Genomic DNA, 23104 nt, shown 5'->3' with positions numbered 1-23104 from the left:
CAGGCTTCAAACATAAAGATATAAAACTGTATTTTTTTGTGAAGAATCAACAACAAGTGGGACACAATCATGAAGTGGAACAACATTTATTGGATATTTCAAACTTTTTTAACAAGTCAAAAACTGAAAAATTGGGCGTGCAAAATTATTCAGCCCCTTTACTTTCAGTGCAGCAAACTCTCTCCAGAAGTTCAGTGAGGATCTCTGAATGATCCAATGTTGACCTAAATGACTAATGATGATAAATACAATCCACCTGTGTGTAATCAAGTCTCCGTATAAATGCACCTGCACTGTGATAGTCTCAGAGGTCCGTTTAAAGCGCAGAGAGCATCATGAAGAACAAGGAACACACCAGGCAGGTCCGAGATACTGTTGTGAAGAAGTTTAAAGCCGGATTTGGATACAAAAAGATTTCCCAAGCTTTAAACATCCCAAGGAGCACTGTGCAAGCGATAATATTGAAATGGAAGGAGTATCAGACCACTGCAAATCTACCAAGACCTGGCCGTCCCTCTAAACTTTCAGCTCATACAAGGAGAAGACTGATCAGAGATGCAGCCAAGAGGCCCATGATCACTCTGGATGAACTGCAGAGATCTACAGCTGAGGTGGGAGACTCTGTCCATAGGACAACAATCAGTCGTATATTGCACAAATCTGGCCTTTATGGAAGAGTGGCAAGAAGAAAGCCATTTCTTAAAGATATCCATAAAAAGTGTCATTTAAAGTTTGCCACAAGCCACCTGGGAGACACACCAAACATGTGGAAGAAGGTGCTCTGGTCAGATGAAACCAAAATTGAACTTTTTGGCAACAATGCAAAACGTTATGTTTGGCGTAAAAGCAACACAGCTCATCACCCTGAACACACCATCTCCACTGTCAAACATGGTGGTGGCAGCATCATGGTTTGGGCCTGCTTTTCTTCAGCAGGGACAGGGAAGATGGTTAAAATTGATGGGGACCATTCTGGAAGAAAACCTGATGGAGTCTGCAAAAGACCTGAGACTGGGACGGAGATTTGTCTTCCAACAAGACAATGATCCAAAACATAAAGCAGAATCTACAATGGAATGGTTCAAAAATAAACATATCCAGGTGTTAGAATGGCCAAGTCAAAGTCCAGACCTGAATCCAATCGAGAATCTGTGGAAAGAACTGAAAACTGCTGTTCACAAATGCTCTCCATCCAACCTCACTGAGCTCGAGCTGTTTTGCAAGGAGGAATGGGAAAAAATTTCAGTCTCTCGATGTGCAAAACTGATAGAGACATACCCCAAGCGACTTACAGCTGTAATCGCAGCAAAAGGTGGCGCTACAAAGTATTAACTTAAGGGGGCTGAATAATTTTGCACGCCCAATTTTTCAGTTTTTGATTTGTTAAAAAAGTTTGAAATATCCAATAAATGTTGTTCCACTTCATGATTGTGTCCCACTTGTTGTTGATTCTTCACAAAAAAATACAGTTTTATATCTTTATGTTTGAAGCCTGAAATGTGGCAAAAGGTCGCAAAGTTCAAGGGGGCCGAATACTTTCGCAAGGCACTGTATGTACATGAATGTGTAGATAAAGTGACTGTGCATATATGATAATCAGAGAGTAGCAGCAGCGTAAAAGAGGGGCTGGGTGGGGGCACACAATGTAAATAGTCAGAGTAGCCATTTGATTACCTTTTTCAGGAGTCTTATGGCTTGGGGGTAAAAACTGTTGAAAAGCCTTTTTGTCCTAGACTTGGCACTCCGGTACCGAATGCCATGCAGTAGTAGAGAGAACAGTCTATGACTGGGGTGGCTGGGGTCTTTGACAATTCTTAGGGCCTTCCTCTGACACCGCCTGGTGTAGAGGTCATGGATGGTAGACAGCTTAGCCCCAGTGATGTACTGGGCCGTACGCACTACCCTCTGTAGTGCCTTGCGTTCGGAGGCCGAGCAATTGCCGTACCAGGCAGTGATGCAACCAGTCAGGTTGCATGCTCTCAATGTTGCAGCTGTAGATCCTTTTGAGGATCTCAGGACCCATGCCAAATCTTTTCAGTCTCCTGAGGGGGAATAGGCTTTGTCGTGCCCTCTTCACGACTGTCTTGGTGTGTTTGGACCATCCTAGTTTGTTGGTGATATGGACACCAAGGAACTTGAAGCTCTCAACCTGCTCCACTACAGCCCCGTCGATGAGAATGGGGGCGTACTCGGTCCTCCTTTTCCTGTAGTCCACAATCATCTCCTTTGTCTTGGTTACGTTTAGGGATAGGTTGTTATTCAGGCACCACCCGGCCAGGTCTCTGACCTCCTCCCTATAGGCTGTCTCGTCATTGTCGGTGATCAGGCCTACCACTGTTGTGTCGTCTGCAAACTTAATGATGGCATTGGAGTCATGCCTGGCAATGCAGTCGTAGGTGATCAGGAAGTACAGGAGGGGACTGAGCACGCACCCCTGGGGGGCTCCAGTGTTGAGGATCAGCGTGTCAGATGTGTTGCTACCTTCCCTTACCACCTGGAGGCGGGCCGTCAGGAAGTCTAGGATCCAGTTGCAGAGGGAGATGTTTAGTCCCCGGATCCTTAGTTTAATGATGAGCTTTGAGGGTACTATGGTGTTGAACGCTGAGCTGTAGTCAATGAATAGCATTCTCACATAAGTGTTCCTTTTGTCCAGGTGGGAAAGGGCAGTGTGGAGTGCAATAGAGATTGCATCATCTGTTCTGCTAATAGCCCATCCTAGAAATGTTGTTTGCAGAATTCACAACCTGCTACGCTTATGAAAAAAAGTCAATAATAATAATAATAAGGTTTAACTCTTCCACATGTTAAAGGTTCCAATTGATAAAGTTTTTTTAATCAATTTGTATATTTGAGTTGAACCACAATATTTGTTGTATTATTTGGTCTGTCTTTTCTGGTGGATTAAATTGAAATTGCAACCAATCACGGCCGTTTGTGATACAGCCAACCTAACTAAGAAATACATTTGATGATAGAATTCTCCCCCTACCCCCCTTCGAGGCAAGTCTATTTTCCTGCTAATAGCCCTGCTAATAGCCATACTGGCGCTGTACAACGTGACCCTGTGTGTTTGAGAGTATTCTCCAGTAAGCAGCAATTTGTTTACCTTCATTAGCCTACTTTGTTCCAATATTTCTGTCATTCAGTGATATTTATTCCCATAATAATTCGGCGGAAGTCGGCTCCTCTCCTTGTTTGGGCGGCGTTCGGCAGTCGACGTCACCGGCTTTCTAGCCATCGCCGCTCCATTTTCTCATTGTTCCATTTATTTTGGCTTGTTCCCTGCACACCTGGTTTACATTCCCTAATCACACTGCATGTTTTTATTCCTCTGTTCCCCCCATGTCTTTGTGTGAAATTGTTTTGTTACGTGTTTAGTGTGATGCGCCAGACTGTTTTTTCCCCCGGGTATCGTATTTTGACCCGTTGTATGTATTTGTCATACATTTGTATATTTGTGAGTGTTTTCGCGCTTATTGACTTTTACCTGTGGCTAGAGGATTTTGGAAGCAGTTGCGTCTGTGTGCTTTTGCCAAATAAAAGTGCGCCTGATCACAACTCACTGCTCTCCTGCACCTGACTTCGTACCAGTAGCGCACAACCTTGACATGCTGCCTTTTTAGGCTCATTATTTAACAATTTTATTCTTATTTACAGATGGCGTAAAAGTTGTTATTAAGGCACATGAAAGTTTACATGTTCGAGAAGGCATTTCTGCCCCCCCCCAAAAAACGATTTTGATTAAAAGAAAAGTTAACGTTCAAGCGGCTCTCTCGTGATGTAGTGGCCCACGATATTTGCCTAGTTTCCTGAATTCGCTCTTATAAGTAACAACATTTGATAATGTGTTTTTTACATTGGATAAAAGTAGAGACTCAGAGCTAGAACATGGTATATCATACACTGTAATTGAGGAACAATGGGAATGTAATTCTGCTTTGAAAGTTGTGTCGTTATCATATCTTGTGGAAGGATGAAATAGTATGAATAAATTAATCAAAATAACGTTTTTTTTATGAGAATATTTAAATCATTATTTGAATATGTTGGTAACCCATTGTATAAAAGTGATAATGCCCTAACACCATGGCAATATATACTCCAAACACTGGCTTCTTGGGCATTCTCACTTAAATGCACAACAATACACACATCTAAATGTAAAAGAATGTAATTAAGATATATAGAAATATTTGGACGAGCAGTTATGGCAATTTACGTCAGCTGTTATGACATATTATGACATTGTTATGACCGTGTCAGTTTACATGTTCCAGAAGGTCTTTCTGACCAGAAACGCATTTTGATTTGATAAAAACAACAACTACGCCTAGCTTCTTGAAATGGGTGACATTTTTGATTGAACAGTGTGCGGGTCTCCATCTCTCCTATGATTCTTATTCTGAAACCTACACACTTGTAACAGACTGCCTCCTGAGTGGCGCACAGTCTACGGCACTGCATCTCAGTGCAAGAAGTGTCACTACGGTTCCTGGTTCGAATCCAGACTGTATCACATCCGGCTATGAGTTGGAGTCCCATAGGGCGGCGCACAATTGGCCCAGTGTTGTCCGGGTTTGGCCGTGGTAGGCTGTCATTGTAAATAAGAATTTGTTCTTAACTGATTTGCATAGTTAAATAAAGGTTATACTAAAAAACATACAGACACATTTGATGGTAATGACCTTGAAAGAGTGCGGACGGCCACCCATCATTTCTATAGGTTGTGATAGAATACATGAGGACACAGGAATGCGTGTGTGTGTGTGTGTGTGTGTGTGTGTAGGTTTACCTGTCTCACTCACATTATCCCTTCTCACCAGGTCCCAGAGTCAGAGGGCATGGCTAGGGGTCAAAGTTCAATACGGACCAATCAGAGCTCCGAGTCGTCCTCTCCTAGCCATCCAATGACCAGGTGAGTCCACTCTGTCTTCATTATATGAATAACTGGCCTGGGATGTATTCAGTGAAGTGAAACATTAAAAATGTTGCAGATCGAAAGGTAATGAATATAGATGACACAATTTCTATACCACCTGACAAATGTTCATATACAGTGAGGTCGGAAATTATTTACACCTTTGATAAAGATGAGCAATAATGACTGTTTAAAATAATTCAGAAACTGAGCTATATTTTACGTAAAAAAAATTGGGAAATTATTTTATACTAATTATACAATTGCTCAGAGAAAGAGATGTTGCTGTAGCCAGCAGCATACCACCCTGCATACCACTGCTGGTTTGCTTCTGAAGCTAAGCAGGGTTGGTCTTGGTCAGTTCCTGGATGTGAGACCAGATGCTGCTGGAAGTGGTGTTGGAGGGCCAATAGGAGGCACTCTTTCCTCTGGTCTAAATAAAAAATAATATCCCAATTCCCCAGGGACACTGCCCTGTGTCGGGTGCTGTCTTTCGGATGGGACGTTAAACGGGTGTCCTGACTCTCTGAGGTCAGTTAAGATCCCATGACACTTATCGTAAGAGTAGGGGTATTAACCCCAGTGTCATGGCTAAATTCCCAATCTAGCCCTCAAACCATCACGGTCACCTAATAATCCCCAGTTTACAATTGGCTCATTCATCCCCCTCCTCTTCCCTGTAACTATTCCCCAGGTCGTTGCTGCAAATGAGAAAGTGTTCTCAGTCAACTTACCTGGTAAAATAACAGATAAATAAAATGTTATTAAACGAGTAATCACATTTGTTTTCTCAAAGGTACGTTATCTGATGGGACCAGCTACAATTTTGTGCGTGAGAACCCATTAAACTTAACGCTTGCTTATGTTCGCAAGTATGGCACCCCATGTTTATATTGGAGAAAGCAATACATTTAAGGAGTGACGCATTTAAGTTGATAATGGTGTGGTTGGTTGTGAGAACTTGTCCAATAAATACATGGACTATATTTTTTGTTACAGGTTTTGTTTTTTCTCCATTTTCACTTTTCGATTTCAAGGTTGATTCTGTTTAAGTGTGGACGTGCACTGATTGCAATCATCCTCGTTGGTCAAGATGTCTTGCAGCTGTTGCCACGTTGATCAGTCGTTAGCTAGTATTTAAGTCTTCCTCTTTAAGTTTGGGAAAACAAAACCTCTTCTCTTGTGTTCTCCCCTTACTTTTAACTCCATATTATAAGTTGATGTGGGTTTTTATTTTGGTTAGCCTTTTCTAGGGCAAATTTAGTGGACACTCATAATGGGTGCCTTTTAGGATCCAGTTGCTTGTTGCTAGTCAACTTTCAGTGGCCACCCCCGTGCCCCCATGTCTTTGAGAACCCCTCCTAAAACACCACCCTTTTCCAAAGGCATGGAAGGATAGATATAGGTCTGTAGCAGTTTGGGTCAAGAGTGTCCCCCCCTTTGAAGAGAGGGATGACCGCAGCTGCTTTCCAATCTTTGGGAATCTCAGACGACACCAAAGAGAGGTTGAACAGGCTAGTAATAGGGGTGGCAACAATTTCAGCAGATAATTTTAGAAAGAAAGGGTCCAGATTGTCTAGCCCGGCTGATTTGTCGGGGTCCAGATTTTGCAGCTCTTTCAGAACATCAGCTGAACGGATTTGGGAGAAGGAGAAATGGGGAAGGCTTGGGCGAGTTGCTGTGGGGGGTGCAGTGCTGCTGACCGGGGTAGGAGTAGCCAGGTGGAAAGCATGGCCAGCCGTAGAAAAATGCTTATTGAAATTCTCAATTATGGTGGATTTATCAGTGGTGACAGTGTTTCCTATCTTCAGTGCAGTGGGCAGCTGGGAGGAGGTGTTCTTATTCTCCATGGACTTTACAGTGTCCCAGAACTTTTTTGAGTTAGTGTTGCAGGAAGCAAATTTCTGCTTGAAAAAGCTAGCCTTGGCTTTTCTAACTGCCTGTGTATAATGGTTTCTAGCTTCCCTGAACAGCTGCATATCACGGGGGCTGTTCGATGCTAATGCAGAACGCCATAGGATGTTTTTGTGTTGGTTAAGGGCAGTCAGGTCTGGGGAGAACCAAGGGCTATATATGTTCCTGGTTCTAAATTTCTTGAATGGGGCATGTTTATTTAAGATGGTTAGGAAGGCATTTAAAAAAAATATCCGGGCATCCTCTACTGACGGGATGAGATCAATATCCTTCCAGGATACCCAGGCCAGGTCGATTAGAAAGGCCTGCTCGCTGAAGTGTTTCAGGGAGCGTTTGACAGTGATGAGTGGAGGTCGTTTGACCGCTGACCTATTACGGATGCAGGCAATGAGGCAGTGATCGCTGAGATCTTGGTTGAAGACAGCAGAGGTGTATTTAGAGGGCAAGTTGGTTAGGATGATATCTATGAGGGTGCCCGTCTTTAAGGCTTTGGGGAGGTACCTGGTAGGTTCATTGATAATTTGTGTGAAATTGAGGGCATCAAGTTTAGATTGTAGGATGGCTGGGGTGTTAAGCATGTTCCAGTTTAGGTTGCCTAGCAGCACGAACTCTGAAGATAGATGGGGGGCAATCAGTTCACATATGGTGTCCAGAGCACAGCTGGGGGCAGAGGGTGTTCTATAGCAGGCGGCAACGGTGAGAGACTTGTTTTTAGAGAGGTGTTCAAATTGTTTGGGTACAGACCTGGATAGTAGGACAGAACTCTGCAGCCTATCTTTGCAGTAGATTGAAACACCGCCCCCTTTGGCAGTTCTATCTTGTCTGAAAATGTTGTAGTTTGGGATTCAAATTTCAGAATTTTTGGTGGTCTTCCTAAGCCAGGATTCAGACACAGCTAGAACATCCGGGTTGGCAGAGTGTGCTAAAGCAGTGAATAGAACAAACTTAGGGAGGAGGCCTCTAATGTTAACATGCATGAAACCAAGGCTATTACGGTTACAGAAGTCGTCAAAAGAGAGCGCCTGGGGAATAGGAGTGGAGCTAGGCACTGCAGGGCCTGGATTCACCTCTACATCGCCAGAGGAACAGAGGAGGAGTAGAATAAGGGTACGGCTAAAAGCAATAAGAATTGGTCGTCTAGAACGCATATGGCATATGGTCATTACTATATTAACAGTATTACGTTTTTATCATAAACATCACAATTATCCAAACGACAAGCTAGAATTTTCATATGATCATTTCACTGGTAGAATCGGGAAGTTTTGACTTCTTGTTTATTCGTATGCTCATAGTGAACCACAAAGTCCGTCATTCATAGCGAATTCAGATACCTCCCGCTAAGGTAGATGTGGCATGCCCACAAACTTGGACAATGGCATTGTGTACTTCGAATTAACAACACACAGCAATCTCAGAACCTCTTTAGGCATTTTTTATTATAATTTTTTTTACAATGTTTGTTTTTCAGTAACGTTTGTCATCATGTCTGTGTGGGGTTCTGTACCTAGCTGTGCTAATTAAAAACAAACGTGAAAAGTAGTTATCTTTCACCGTTCTACCTACCAGAGATTTACCCCAATGCTGCCAGTGGCTTGCGCCTCTCAAGAATGATGCAACTTACTGTGACCGAAGATTTTCAGAGGGATTTTCAGGCTGAACTGATGGGGAATCCATTTCGACGACAGCTGATGCGATACCATCTTTTTTTTCTCCTTCACAACATTACGGAAGATTCAAGATTAGAGGTAACCTAATGTTAGTTAGTCCAGCTAGGCTAGCAAGATATCTAAGTTATCTAGTGTCGCGACGTGACTATAATTAATGTGATGACTGTTATTCATCGAATAATGACTTACTATGTTTAATTGTTATTAGATTAAATTAATCATGTAACAATTAACTCATTAGGAAAAAAGTTGTTTAACGAATTACCGTCTCCTGAATTAACTCAAGAATATATAGATTTCATAAGTCACTAATGAATCATTTCCTAATATCAGTCTCATTCTGAACATCGCAGACTTCGTGAATCTGCACAAACCCGAGTCTTACTAATCATTCCGTACCACACAAATTGATTTTGTTATTTATTTACTAACAAACTAAATGATAACAGTACACACACACTGTATAGGTTATTGATTAGAAACCAAATATGATGACAACAAGTTCCTAGTGGACGAACACAATATGACACTTGTTACACAAGATGGAGAGTTAAAGAGAGAGAGAAAGAGAAGCAACACTTGGATACATTTGGGAACTACACTCAAAATAACCATAATACCTTGCCCCGAACTGCCGTTCTTTTGGGAAAGAAGTAATGTATGTATTTACGTGTTGAATGTCTTTGTCACGTATCTCTGTTGGGCCCAGGCTTTTGTGGAAAAGGTTCAGCTTTGTGAGGAGGGTCGATTGGACCTTCTCCTTCGGAGGGCCTTCTTTGTTCTCAGGTGTAAGTCTCTGATTGCCCACAAAAGGTCACAATGTCCTTCTTCTTAGTTGTCTGTTTACTTGCACTCATTCTGGAAGAGTGGTCTTCTGAGGACGGCTAATCAGCCATGTCGATGAACCCCAGAGTGGCGATGAGAGCAGTGTAGGCGACGATGATAACCGGATGGTCATACTTAAATTCACTTTCTAAGATACAGTACTTAGAACAGCTACTCAACTGTAATGTTGATTGTTAGAGGTTCCTTTTGTCTTCTTCAACCTCGTGCTGATTCTCAGGATTGGGACTAATGTGGACCTAGCTGCAACTTGTAGTCCGTCTAGTCTGATATGTTAATTCTTAACTCAATCCTTTATAGCCCTGGGTAAAAAGGGGGCATTTACCATTTACGTCATGCTGACACACTCTCTGGGCTACCTGGGGCGTGGCTAGTTACGAGGCAAGGTATCATAATTTACTATGATCTTGTTAGAGAACTAACATCACAATCTTATCATCACAAAAACATTATCTTTATCCTTTATATTTTCTACACAACTTAAAGGATGTAAACCAGATGTACACAGTGTAAAAGCTCTTCAAGTTACAATGTTTTTGTTATGTCTTTATACCAATTTATTGATATTAATTGTCCATGTTCCATCTCTCATCATTGCCAACATTTGGATGTTGAAATATATTGTCCCGGAACTCATTGTTTGACGTTAAAGTTTTTGGCAGCAAACTCTTCTGTAACAAAGAGACATTCCATTCGCCCAAAGTAGGAATCGTCCTGCTGCCTACAATTTATGATCGAAGTGAGGTGTCATAAAACCCACTGTAACTTGATCCTTGGATCCTCACAGGAGAGTCATGACACTAATGTTATACAGTCCTGCCATCAGCTAAATCATATACAGTTCATTCGGAAAGTATTCAGACCCCTTGAACAGTTCTCTGCAGTTGTGCGTCTTTACCCCTGAGACACACTCGGACTCACTGAACTACACTGTTCATACAAAACAATGGTGTATGTTTTACTTTTACCATATAACATTCTTGTTGAATTACCCAGTTCTCTTGAGTTAGCATTCAATAGTGTACACTCCCCTGTATATTAGATTTTGAGAAATAAATATTATTTGGATATCTGGATGTCTAGCATCTGTTTGATGCTACAGAGCCCTGTACAGCTGATATAAATATCTTCTGTGAATCCATAAAGGTAGACACATTTAGAATATTGATTGAAAATATCCATATTTATTTTTTGGTGGTTCTACATCAGGCCTCTCCAACCCAGTTCCTAGAGAGCTACCATCCTGTAGGTTCTCACTCCAATCGAGCACACCTGATTCTAATAATTATCTGGTTGTTACACCAAATAATGTGATTTACCCAAATATTTTTGCCAACATCTTGTGTATTTCAAGTCTTCTCTCATTAATTGAGACAGCTGGGTGTCCACACCAAAGTGCTGCATGTCATGATGACAGAGTCCTGTCTCGATCAATGAGAGAAGACTTAAAATAGACACGTACACATTATTGGATTACTTCATGGAGCAAAAAAAGTATTTATTTTAATAATGGAGCATTTTCTTAATTCAAACTGACTCCCTGCAACTGGACACAGACATTTTATGAGACTCCTTTTTGCCCCGAATTGAGGACAAAGACGGCATCACTAAGATTGGTATAAAATTCTCTGTGCTACACCAAACAGTACCCATCCTGTAACTCCTAGTAATGGATACCAAAAATCTTTGGTTAAATCACATTATCTGGTGTAACAATCTGTAGCTAAGAGAACTTGTGTTCATTATGAAATTGCCATTCACAAAGAAACATGCATTAAGAAAATACAGTATGAGCAGTGTAGTAAAGTTCAGGGAATACTTGTAAAGCTGTGGGAGGAGTGTTTTCATGATCAAACAGCCATTCAGCTCCTCGTGAGTTATTTGCTTGAAATCCCGCATAATGTCTTATACAATGACACACAGGCAAAGGAATTATGTTTCTGTATCCAGAATCCACTCCGGGAAGAAGCCCAGAAACCATGGTATTGTCTGTATGACAAAAACATGTAATAAATTAAACTCTATTGTAGTTTGAATGACAGTTGAACTGTGCCAGCATAACAACAACATTAGGGTAGACTAGTTGAATATGCATACATGTGCACAGGCACAGAGATTACATTTACAACAATATTTAGCCTAATAGAAAGAAATATGGCATAACCCTCAACCTTTACACAGGGACCAGACAGTACAAATGTACCTAGGTAGGTAAACTCAGGAAAAAAGATACGCCCTCTCACTGTCAACTGTGTTTATTTTCAGCAAACTTAACATGTGTAAATATTTGTATGAACATAACCAGATTCAACAACTGAGACATATACTGAACAAGTTCCACAGACATGTGACTTACAGAAATTGAATAATGTGTCCCTGAACAAAGGGGGGGTTCAAATCAAAAGTGACAGTCAGTATCTGGTGTGGCCTCCAGCTGCATTAAGTACTTCAGTGCATCTCCTCCTCGTGGACTGCACCAGATTTGCCAGTTCTTGCTGTGAGATGTTACCCCACTCTTCCACCAAGGCACCTGCAAGTTCTCAGAAATTTCTGCAGGGAATGGCCCTAGCCCTCACCCTCCGATCCAACAGGTCCCAGAAGTGCTCAATGGGACTGAGATCCGTGCTCTTCACTGGCCATGGCAGAAAACTGACATTCCTGTCTTGCAGGAAATCACGCACAGAACGAGCAGTATGGCTGGTGGCATTGTCATGCTGGAGGGTCATGTCAGGATGTGCCTGCAGGAAGGGTACCACATGAGGGAGGAGGATGTCTTCCCTGTAACGCACAGCATTGAGATTGCCTGCAATGACAACAAGCTCAGTCCGATGATGCTGTGACACACTGCCCCAGACCGTAATGGATCCTACACCTCCATATTGATCCCGCTCCAGAGTACAAGCCTCGGTGTAACGCTCATTCCTTCAACAATAAACGCAAATCTGACCATCACCCCTGGTGAGACAAAACCGCGACTCGTCAGTGAAGAGCACTTTTTGCCACTCCTGTTTGGTCCACTGACGGTGGGTTTGTGCCCATAGGCAATGTTGTTGCTGGTGATGTCTGGTGAGGACCTGCCTTACAACAGGCCTACAAGCCCTCAGTCCAGCCTCTCTCAGCCTATTGCGGACAGTCTGAGCACTGATGGAGGGATTGTGCATTTCGGGCAGTTGTTGTTGCCATCCTGTGCCTGTCCCACAGGTGTGATGTTTGGATGTACCGATCCTGTTGTTACACATATGGTCTGCTACTGCGAGGATGATCAGCTGTCCGTCCTGTCTCCCTGTAGGGTTGTCTTAGGCGTCTCGCAGTACAGACATTGCAACTTATTGCCCTGGCCACTTCTGCAGTTCTCATGCAGTTCTCATGCCTCCTTGCAGCATGCAGCATTTCAATGTTTTTCAGAGTCAGTAGAAAGGCTTCTTTAGTGTCCTAAGTTTTTATAACTGTGACCTTAACTTCTTGTTGACAGGGGGCAGTATTTTCACGTCCGGATGAAATGCATGCCCAAATTCAACTGCCTGCTACTCATCCCCAGAAGATAAGACGTGCATATTATTAGTAGATTTGGATAGAAAACACTCTGAAGTTTCTAAAACTGTTTGAATCATGTCTGTGAATATAACATAACTTATTTAGCAGGCGAAACCCCGATGACAAACCATTCAGATTTGTTTTTTGAGGTCACTCTCTTTTCAATGGTTTTTCATTGGGAATCCAGATTTCTAAGGGACCTGCTTGCAGTTCCTATCGCTTCCACTGGATGTCAACAGTCTTTAGAAATTAGTTGAGGTTTTTCCTTTGTGTAATGAAGAGCCATCTTGAACGAGGGTCACTTGAAGTGTACTGTTAGATAGAGGTGCGTGACCAGAAAGCTAGCTACAGTTTGTTTTCCTCCTGTATTGAAGACAGATCATCCCGTCTTCAATTTTATTGATTATTCATGTTAAAAAATACCTAAAGTTGTATTACAAAAGTAGTTAACAGGTAACTTTTGAGATATTTTGTAGTCACGTTGCGCAAGTTGGAACCGGTGTTTTTCTGGATCAAACGCACGAAATAAATTGACATTTTGGCACGTTTGATCCATTTTATATATCGATGGAATTAATCGAACAAAAGGACCGTTTGTGATGTTTATGGGACATATTGGAGTGCCAACAAAAGAAGCTCGTCAAAGGTAAGGCGTGAATTATATTTTTATTTCTGCATTTTGTGTCGTGCCTTCAGAGTTGAAATATGGTTTCTCTCTTTGTTTACGGAGGTGCTATCCTCAGATAATAGCATTGTTTGCTTTCGCCGAAAGCGTCCCACATATCCCAGAGAGGTAGCGTCCCACCTGGCCAACATCCGGTGAAATTGCAGAGCGCGAAATTCAAACTCTAGTATTATAAATATTTAACTTTCATAAAATCACAAGTGTAATCAAAATAAAGCTTAACTTCTTGTTAATCCAGCCGCTGTGTCAGATTTCAAAAAGGCTTTATGGCGAAAGCAAACCATGCGATTATCTAAGGACAGCGTCCCGCATACAAACACATGAAAAACATATTTCAACCAGGCAGGTGCGACAATTGCGAGAAATGCCTTACCTTTGATGATCTTCTTCTGTTGGCACTCCAAAAGGTCCCAGTTACATCGCAAATGTTCCTTTTGTTCGATAATGTCCTTCTTTATATCTATAAAACTCAGTTTAGCTGGCGCGCTTCAGTCAATAATCCACACAGTTTCCCTCCATCAAAATGCATACAAAATGCACCTAGAAAAACTTCAATTTCTGGCTCATTTTTCCCAAAACCAGCCTGAAACTCTTTCTAAAGACTGTTGACATCTAGTGGAAGCCCTAGGAACTGCAATCTGCGAGGACTTGGCCTTATAATAAAAGTGATAGCAATTGAAAATAGGGGTAGGCTGATTTTTTGGGGGGGGTGGTTTGTCCTCTGGGTTTCACCTGCCATATCAGTTTTATTATACTCACAGACATAATTTGAACAGTTTTAGAATCTTTAGTGTTATCTACCAATTATATGCATATCCTAGCTTCTGGGCCTGAGTAACAGGCAGTTTACACGCTTTTCGTCTGGACGTCAAAATACTGCCCCCTACCCAAGAGAGGTTAATTGTCTACCATCTGTATGCTGTTTGTGTTTTAACGACCGTTCCACAGGTGTATTTTCATACATTTTTTATGGTTCATTGAACAAGCATGGGAAACAGTGTTTAAACCCTTTACAATGAAGATCTGTGAAGTTATTTGGATTTTTACAAATAATCTTTGAAAGATAGGGTCCTGAAAAAGGGATGTTTCTTTTTTTGTTGAGTTTAGGTTGGCAGGTCTACATACAGCCATTTCTATCAGGCATGCTTAGGCAAATATTTTTATACTAAAGGCAGCTTCAGTTTTTGAGATTTATTGTATTATTGTTTCTCCTCACTGTTTGCTAGTACACTTAGCCAGCTAGCTTGCTGGATATACAATACTTGTTATTTACATCTTGGAATCCTATCTTGCGTCATTCCTATAATTTTGTAATTTAAATGCATCCACGGTCATAATCATAACCAATGTCAACCCTTGTCAATTATGTTACATAGTTAGCTAGTAAAACAATTTAGTTGCTGATGTTACACATGTTTGCTAACAAGTTACACGAGGTGTGACACATAAGTTAGCAGGCGCCAAGCTAACAAGCCAACTCCAGTCATGTGCTAATGTTTGCTGGTTAACCTAGCTTTACTTGGCTGGTTGCAATGTTGTAGCTTGCTGTTTAACAGCCATATCTACAACTAAAAGGACAAGACATTTTACAACCGAGATACAAAAGATCTCTAATTGTAAAACCTCTTCTATTTTTAGTCATAGGTATGGCTACCTGTAGTTGTTTAGCTAACTTAGCTACCTAGCTAAGTTAGCAAACAGAAACATTTGTTTTCCCCCCAATGTTACACAGTAGTATGTTTGCAGGCAATACTCAATATGAGTTTCAATAGATAAACTAAAGTTAATTGGTGGATGGAGAAAAAATGACGTCGGCTGTAGCTGAACTTCTAACAGCTTAATCGAACACTTTGTTTTGAATCCTCATCGCTATATTCCAGTTGAAACATGTATGGTTGAATGTCACCATGTTGCTCATAGAACATACCAAAATGCTCCATGTTCAAATTTGTGTTGCTTGAAACCATTGCCTCTGGTCAATTCATTCAGTTTTGCCCAAGGATTGTGTTGTTTTCAAATATGGCCGCCTTGGGGAAGGATGGAGGCCAGAACAGGAAGTACCGCCCAACACAAGTTGTTGTCTTTCAGAGCCTGGAAAAAATGCTTATGTATTTAGCAATGAATCCGGCGATAGGAACATCGCTAAAAGACGCACAATGCCTCTATCGAACAAGGACAACCATATCTATGCGCACAAAAGTGTAGAGTGCGATCACTATATAATATGAAGGCTTCACGAAATGCCACCTCCCTCCCCATCAATACACCAGAAGCTGTCATAAGGTGTACCATTCAGTGTGTGAAACCCCAGACCTGCCTTTCTCCTGGGCAATGTGTGAACCACATCTCATTGTTGTAGAAATACCTGGGACATGATGAAAACAAGCCCTGATTCCCCCAGGGTGAAATTCCCCTTTAAATCCTCTCATCAACCTTAATCATCTCTTTTGTTACTGTATAATCACTGTTTTTATCAAACTATTTCAAAGAAAAACATCCTGCATTGATAAAGGTTCAAGTTTGTGTCAAGTTTGTGTCAAGCCTTTGATGACAGTTGGTCTGTAGAATTTTCACGCAATATAATTTCTGTGTTAGCAGGTTCCTTCCTATGTGTCTGCCTATGGGTAACACATATGGAATCCTGCAGTAACCAAAAAAGTGTTAAACAAATCAAAATATATTTTATATTTGAGGTTCTTCAAGGTAGGTTTGCCTTGATGACAGCTTTGCACACTCTTGGCATTCTCTCAACCAGCTTCATGAGATAGTCACCTGGAACGCATTTCAATTAACAGGTGTGCCTTGTTAAAAGTTAAATTGTGGAATTTCTTTCCTTCCTAATGCATTTGAGCCGATCAGTTGTGTTGTGACATGGTAAGGATGGTATTCAGAACATTGCCCTATTTGGTAAAAGACCAAGTCCATACAAAGCGAAAACAGGTTTTTAAGCATTTTTGCTAATTTATAAAATAAAAAAATGCCAGGGTTGTGGGTTCTATTCCCATCGTGTATATATATTTTTTAATCCGCTCACGACTGTAAGTCTCTCTGGTTAAGAGCGTCTGCTAAATTATAAAAATGTGTGTGTGAGTGTAACAAAGAGATGCCTGTGTGTGTAGAGGGGTGGGATTGATAAAATTGTTTAATTTGAAGCGATTTAGTGTGTCTTACTGTGTGTGTGTGTGTGTGTGTGTGTGTGTGTGTGTGTGTGTGTGTGTGTGTGTGTGTGTGTGTGTGTGTGTGTGTGTGTGTGTGTGTGTGTGTGCGTGTGTGCGTGCGTGCGTGCGTTCGTTCGTTCGTTCGTTCGTTCCAGAGCCCTGTCCTCCACTGAGCTCTCAAAGTCCTTCTTCCCTCTGACTGGAGACCAGCAGACAGACGCAGACATCCTGGGCTTCATTAGGGCCCGACACAACCTGCTCAACAGGACAGGTACTGTACACACTATTTAAATACATCCTTTGGATCCACAATTTACATGATATTAAAGCACTCTGCCTCTATAAACACCAACTAGTGAAGAGTGTGGTTCTTGGTTTAGGGTGAAGTTGCTCCTAGACGCTGATCTTGGGTTAGTTTTGCATTTTGCAAAGGTTAGGATTGGGAAGGGGAAGCTGATCCTAGATCTATACCTAGGGGAAACTTCAACCCAGAGCATGGTCCTTTGTAGTACTGCTGACAGCGACACAGAGCCCAGTCTAGTTCAATACTGCTCTCTCCTGGTGAGGAGATGCCACAGCAGCAAGTTGCCAGTCCTCACTCTCTGCAGCCTGGGACTGCCAGGCCTATAGGCTCACTTCTAAGCCAGGCACAAGCCAGGCACACTTTGCATTTCCTTGTGAATTCGGACTGCACCCACACTTTAAGATCAAACAAGTCACTGACAGGTTGTGGAATGAGTTATTAACTATAAAATAGTTATTTTATAATGAGACAGGATTGTGTCAAGGCACAGACCTGGGGAAGGGTATCGAAGTATTTCTATAGTATTGAAGGTCCCCAAGACCACAGTGGCCTCCATCATTCTTAAATGGAAGAAGTATCGAACCACCAAGACTCCCTACAGCTGGCCGGCTGGCCAAACTGAGCAATCAGGAAGGTGACCAAAAACCTGATGGTCACTCTGAAAGAACTCCAGAGTTCCTTTCAAGTCTCCCAGAGCTTGAAAACTCCCCAAATACAGGTGTGTCAAGCTTGTAGCATCATACCCAAGATGACTCGAGGTTAATCGCTGCCAAAGTACTGAGTAAATGGTCTGAATAGTTATGTAAATGTGATATTTCAGTTCTTTTTTTATTTTTATACATTTGCAAAAATTGCTTGTCATTATGGGGTATTGTGTGTAAATTCATGAGAGGATTTTTTTTTTTAAATCAATTTTATAATTAAGCTTGTAACATAACAAAATGTGGAAAAAGTCAAGGGGTCTGAATACTTTTCGAATGCCCTGTATACACTGATTGTACAAAACATTAGGAATACCTGCTCTTTCCATGACATACTATAGACTGACCAGGTGAAAGCTATGGTCCCTTATTGATGTCACTTATTAAATCAACTTCAATCAGTGTAGATGAAGGGGGGGAGACAGGTTAAATAAGGATTTTTAAGCCTTGAGACAAATGATACATGGATTGTGTATGTGTGTCACTCAGAGGACATCCAGCCAACTTGACACAACTGTGGGAAGCCCTGGAGTCAACATCGGCCAGCATCCCTGTGGAATACTTTTGACACCTTGTAGAGTCCATGCCCGAATGAATTGAGGCTGTTCTGAGATCAAAAGGGGGTGGAACTCAATATTAGGAAGTTGTTCTAATGTTTTGTATATGCAGTATAGTTTTTACGTTAGTGTGTGGCAGTGTACGGAACAGACCATCAGTCCCTCTTGCTTTGCTTTCCTAGAATTCCCACAACCTCCGCAGCCCTCGTCTTGAAAGGTCTCGTCGCACTCATAAAACTGTCACACGCTAGTTTCTAGACAGACACGCTGGACTCCAATGTTCCCTCAAATTTTTTCCAGCACTTAGCAAATTTCAGTTCTTGTGAGCGGAAACTTGAACGTTGTGAGCATTCTGTGCAATTTCTGTCACTTTTACTGTGAACACTGAGGCTATCTAGAACCTAAAACAGTTTGGTTAACCCTTTGAAGAACCCTTTTTGGTTCCAGGTAGAACCCTTTTTAGTTCCATGTGAAACTATTTTCACAGAGGGTTCTACATGGAACCTAAAATAGTTCTACCTGGGACCAAAAACGGTTTTCCTATGGGGACAACCGAAGAACACTTTTGGAACACTTTTTTATAAGAGTGTTCCCGCTTACAGTTTTACATAGTGGCTAATTGGTTTGGGCTTAATGGCCACATTTACTCTTAAATATCTACCCGGTACAGCCAGAAGAGGATTGACCACCCCTCGAGCCTGGTTTCATCCTAAATCCCAATTCAACAAACATCTATTTGGTATTTGCTGTGCGTGCTGCCCAAATTGTGGGCCCTTCCAACTGTAGGTAATGCGATATAAAACAATCCATAACTTATTTTTTTTCAAGAATCTAATGGTATATATGTGAGTGTGCATCTCTGTGTGTCTACGTATGGGTCGGACTCTACACAAGCACCTATTGACTAAAGCATGTCTGTCTATAGTTTATGTCTCAGCTAGGTAAGAGATGGTGTTATTAATGGTGAAGGCTGGTGTATTACCTTGTCACAGGAGCAGAGAGGCTGCTGTTTAAACACAGACACGGGCCTAAGTGTGCTAAAGAGGTGTAATCTGTCACTCTCAACTACACGGGACAAACAAAAGAAAACCTCAACCAAGGGTTAAGGTATAATTAAATTGGTGGTACACGGGACGACTAAGGACCATCGCATATATGTGAATTAGAGTTCAGAGCAGTCTGACTCAGTTGGATGCGTTTCTAACCGATTCCTCTGGAGAATCTTGTCGCCTGACCTGCTACCATTTCCCTTTTGTACACACCGCAAATGAGCATTAATCGCAATGGTATAAATTGTCAGCCAAGTGGGGGAAAATATAGTTCAAACTTCCCATGTCCTAAATCTCAATTGTTTGAATATGCCTCCCCTGAAATGTTATTTATTATCAGATTTTTACTTTGCAATCAGTTCCCTCATCAGCTGTGACAATACTGTATTATAAACAACAAAGAGTTATACTTTATTGACAGACATGTTTTTGCTTTTCCCCTACGGTCCCATCAGCTGGTCATTCTGTGAGTGTTATATCGTAATAACAAGCTTATAACATAAACTCCAGCCACCCCCCTACTGCTTCAAGTCCCCAACTAATGAAAGCGCTATACAAATTACATGTTTTATTATTATTAGCATCATATGTATTAAAGCCACAAGAGGCAGTCTGCTATTGGTACATACATTTTTGGACTTTGAAATGAATTATATACAGCCATTGAGAATTGAGCAATGTAACTTGTAAATGCCTTGTAAGCTTACTTCATGATTTAGTTTAATTGCCTCACCCCATCAGGAGATATGTGTGTTTTATGTCATTGTAAACAAACAATGTATCACTTCAAAACATCTTTACAATTATTAGTAATATTTTATTTCGATCTCATGGATGGTCAGTCCTTGCATCCATAGATTTGTCTATGAATTTGAGTGGTTACATTTCTCCAGCCCCATTCCTTAGCTGTTTACCAAAAAGAGTGACAGGTTGCCAGCTTTGTTGTTGTTAAAATCCCAGATTGCTCCTTTATTAATACATTATAAACAGGTGGCTCATAAAGTGTTACCTGATCAGCTGATAGACTCCAGCATGGCAATGTTAAAAAGAAAAAGGCTATTGCAACCTCTTTGCAATAAGGAATTGAGACAAAGCTCAAGAGAAGTTTCAAGTGTTTAATACCAAGGATACAGTCAGCTGAGTGCATCCATTTAGAAAGATCACAACACAATTTATACTCTTCCCTTGTAGGTGTCACCGCCCCAGCTATACATTTTATGACCCCGATGAGTTTCCCTCTTTTCACCTGTGGAATGTCCATGGTCCTCTCTTTGTTTAGCCAAATGTCAGAATCACACCCCGTCCATCTTCTGTTCTGGGCCTGACACTGCTCTCTGATCCGAGGCCATTTCCTCTTATCTGATTAGGTCCTGGTTTCTAAATTATCATACACACAGTTTCATGGCCTAAATTCCATTAATACTCACAGTAATCATTCACTACACAGGATACAAACAAACTACAGTTTAACTTGAAACGTTACATTTTAATAGAATCCATCAGTAACAAGGCTAAAAGGAGCTAATGTCATGCCCAGGTCACGTCAAAAAGGTGACCAGGTGGGTCTAGAGGCAGGGAACTTTCCACATTAATCACTCAGGTGTGCAAACAAGGGGACACTTTCTCCCCCTTTCTGTCGCTCTCTTTCTCTCTCCCCTTTCCCCTTTTCTCTCTTTCCCTTTTTCTTCTCTCTCTCAATCATGCAACTAACTCTGTCATAAGAAGATACAGGGTTTGTAATAGTAGAATTGGTCTTGAACCTACAGAAACTATAAAGTGTAAAAACTGAAGCTTTTAATCAATGTTCTAAACATTTATTTAATTAAATTAAATACTTTTACTCCCTCTCCCTCTAAACTTTTCAAACAAACGTACCCCATATTAGTCAAACATTGTGCATCTGAAACAAAGAATATGATTGGTATAACAAGATCTATTGTATGGAAAGCATTTGAAATGGGGTGTCATGGGATCTAAGCCCATTTATACTTCATTGTCTTGTATGTTTTGTGTTTCAGGGCCACCTCTGCCATGACCAAAATGCTTGTCTTGTGGCTGCATCCCGAGCAGAAGTGAAGGAGTGCCACCCGGAATGTGTTCGACACACATAGGATCTATGCGATTGGTGCCTTGAACTTAACCCAGATGCTCTCACATGTCCACATGAAACCCAGGCCTCAATTATGTTAGAATGGATGTTAGTTGGATGAAAGGGAACTGGAGGAAGACTAAAATTCACTCACACACACACACACACACACACACACACACACACACACACACACACACAGACCCACTTTCTCACTCAGACATACAAACACACACACACTCACCCACTCTCTCACTCACACAAACACTAGTGGTGTGTGGGTCATCCCTGTTAGTGAGCATTTCTCCTTTGCCAAGATAATCCATCCACCTGACAGGTGTGGCATATCAAGGAGCTGAACTTTTTCGGGATCGGTGCCCCTTCCATGGGACGGTTGAGCTAACATAGCATGAGGTTGTAAGTAACAAGAAGATTTCCCAGGACATAGACATATCTGATATAAGCTAAGTTAATCTAACTGCTCTGTCCAATTTACAGTAGCTATTACAGTGAAAGAATACCATGCTATTGTTTGAGGAGAGTACAATTTTGAACATGAAAAGTTATTAATAAACAAATCAGGCACATTTGGACAGTCTTGATACAACATTTTGAACATAAATGCAATGTTTCATTGGATCAGTCTAAAAATGTGCACATACACTGATGCCATCTAGTGGCCAAAATCTAAATTGCATCTGGCCTGGAATACTACATTATGGCCTTTCTGTTGCATTTCAAAGATGGTACAAAAAAACAAACGTTTTTTTTATTTATTATTATCTTTTACCAGATCTATTGTGTTATATTCTGCTACTTTTCTTCACATTTCCAAAACCTTCAAAGTGTTTCCTTTCAAATGGTACCAAGAATATGCATATCCTTGCTTCAGGGCCTGAGCTACAGGCAGTTAGATTTGGGTATGTCATTTTAGGCTAAAATTGAAAAAAAGGGGCGGATCCTTAACAGTTTGGTCATTACACAGGTGCACATTGTGTCACACAACACAATGCCAAAGATGTCTCAAGTTTTGAGGGAGCGTGCAATTGGCTTGTTAACTGCATCGTTTTAGAGAATTTGGCAGTACGTCGCAAGCACAGAGATACAGTAACGAGATCCTGAGGCCCGTTGTCATACCATTAATCCGCCTCCATCACCTCATATTTCAGAATTATAATTCACGGATCTGTACACAATTCCTGGAAGCTGAAAATGTCCTAGTTCTTCCATGGCCTGCATAATCACCAGACATTTCACCCATTGAGCATGTTTGAGATGGTCTGGAACACCTTGTACGACAGCGTGTTCCATATCGCACAGCCATTGAAGAGGAGTAGAACAACATTCCACAGGCCACAATTAAGTCTGATCAACTCTATGCAAAGAAGATGTGTTGCGCTGCATGAGGCAAATGGTGGTTACACCAGATATTGACTGGTTTTCTGATCCACGCCCATTTTTTTATTATTCATATCTGTATTCCCAGTCATGTGAAATACATAGATTAGGGCCGAGTGAATTTATTTCAATTGACTGATTTCGTTATATGAACTGTAATTCTTAAAAATTGTTAGTCAATGTGTCTGTAATTAGATACATGCAGCTTCTCATCTGTCATTCATTATATGTTGCCCAAGAAGACTAAGTAAACCTTTGCTCACCAGAATGTCATAAATCGATAG

At 41.3% G+C, this 23104-nt stretch overlaps 1 protein-coding gene across 2 annotated transcripts in view; it reads left to right on the top strand.

The window, feature by feature from the left end:
- kif6 (kinesin family member 6) overlaps positions 1-22031 on the top strand; it is a 203262-nt gene extending 181231 nt beyond the window's left edge. The window contains exons 19-21 of one of the 2 annotated variants that reach the window (XM_020489411.2): positions 4824-4915; positions 16878-16993; positions 21352-22031. In XM_020489411.2, the coding sequence (XP_020345000.1) occupies positions 4824-4915; positions 16878-16993; positions 21352-21368 (225 nt within the window). In that variant the 3' untranslated portion in view covers positions 21369-22031. The remainder of the gene's footprint in view (positions 1-4823; positions 4916-16877; positions 16994-21351) is intronic. The other variant, XM_020489410.2, reaches the window with a different exon arrangement.
- The last annotated feature ends 1073 nt before the right edge of the window (positions 22032-23104 follow it).

The sequence above is a fragment of the Oncorhynchus kisutch genome, linkage group LG8, assembly GCF_002021735.2.
Source record: "Oncorhynchus kisutch isolate 150728-3 linkage group LG8, Okis_V2, whole genome shotgun sequence".
Lineage (NCBI taxonomy): Eukaryota > Metazoa > Chordata > Actinopteri > Salmoniformes > Salmonidae > Oncorhynchus > Oncorhynchus kisutch.
Note: the sequence above shows the minus strand (reverse complement) of the source record. Positions and strands in the feature narration are given on the sequence as shown.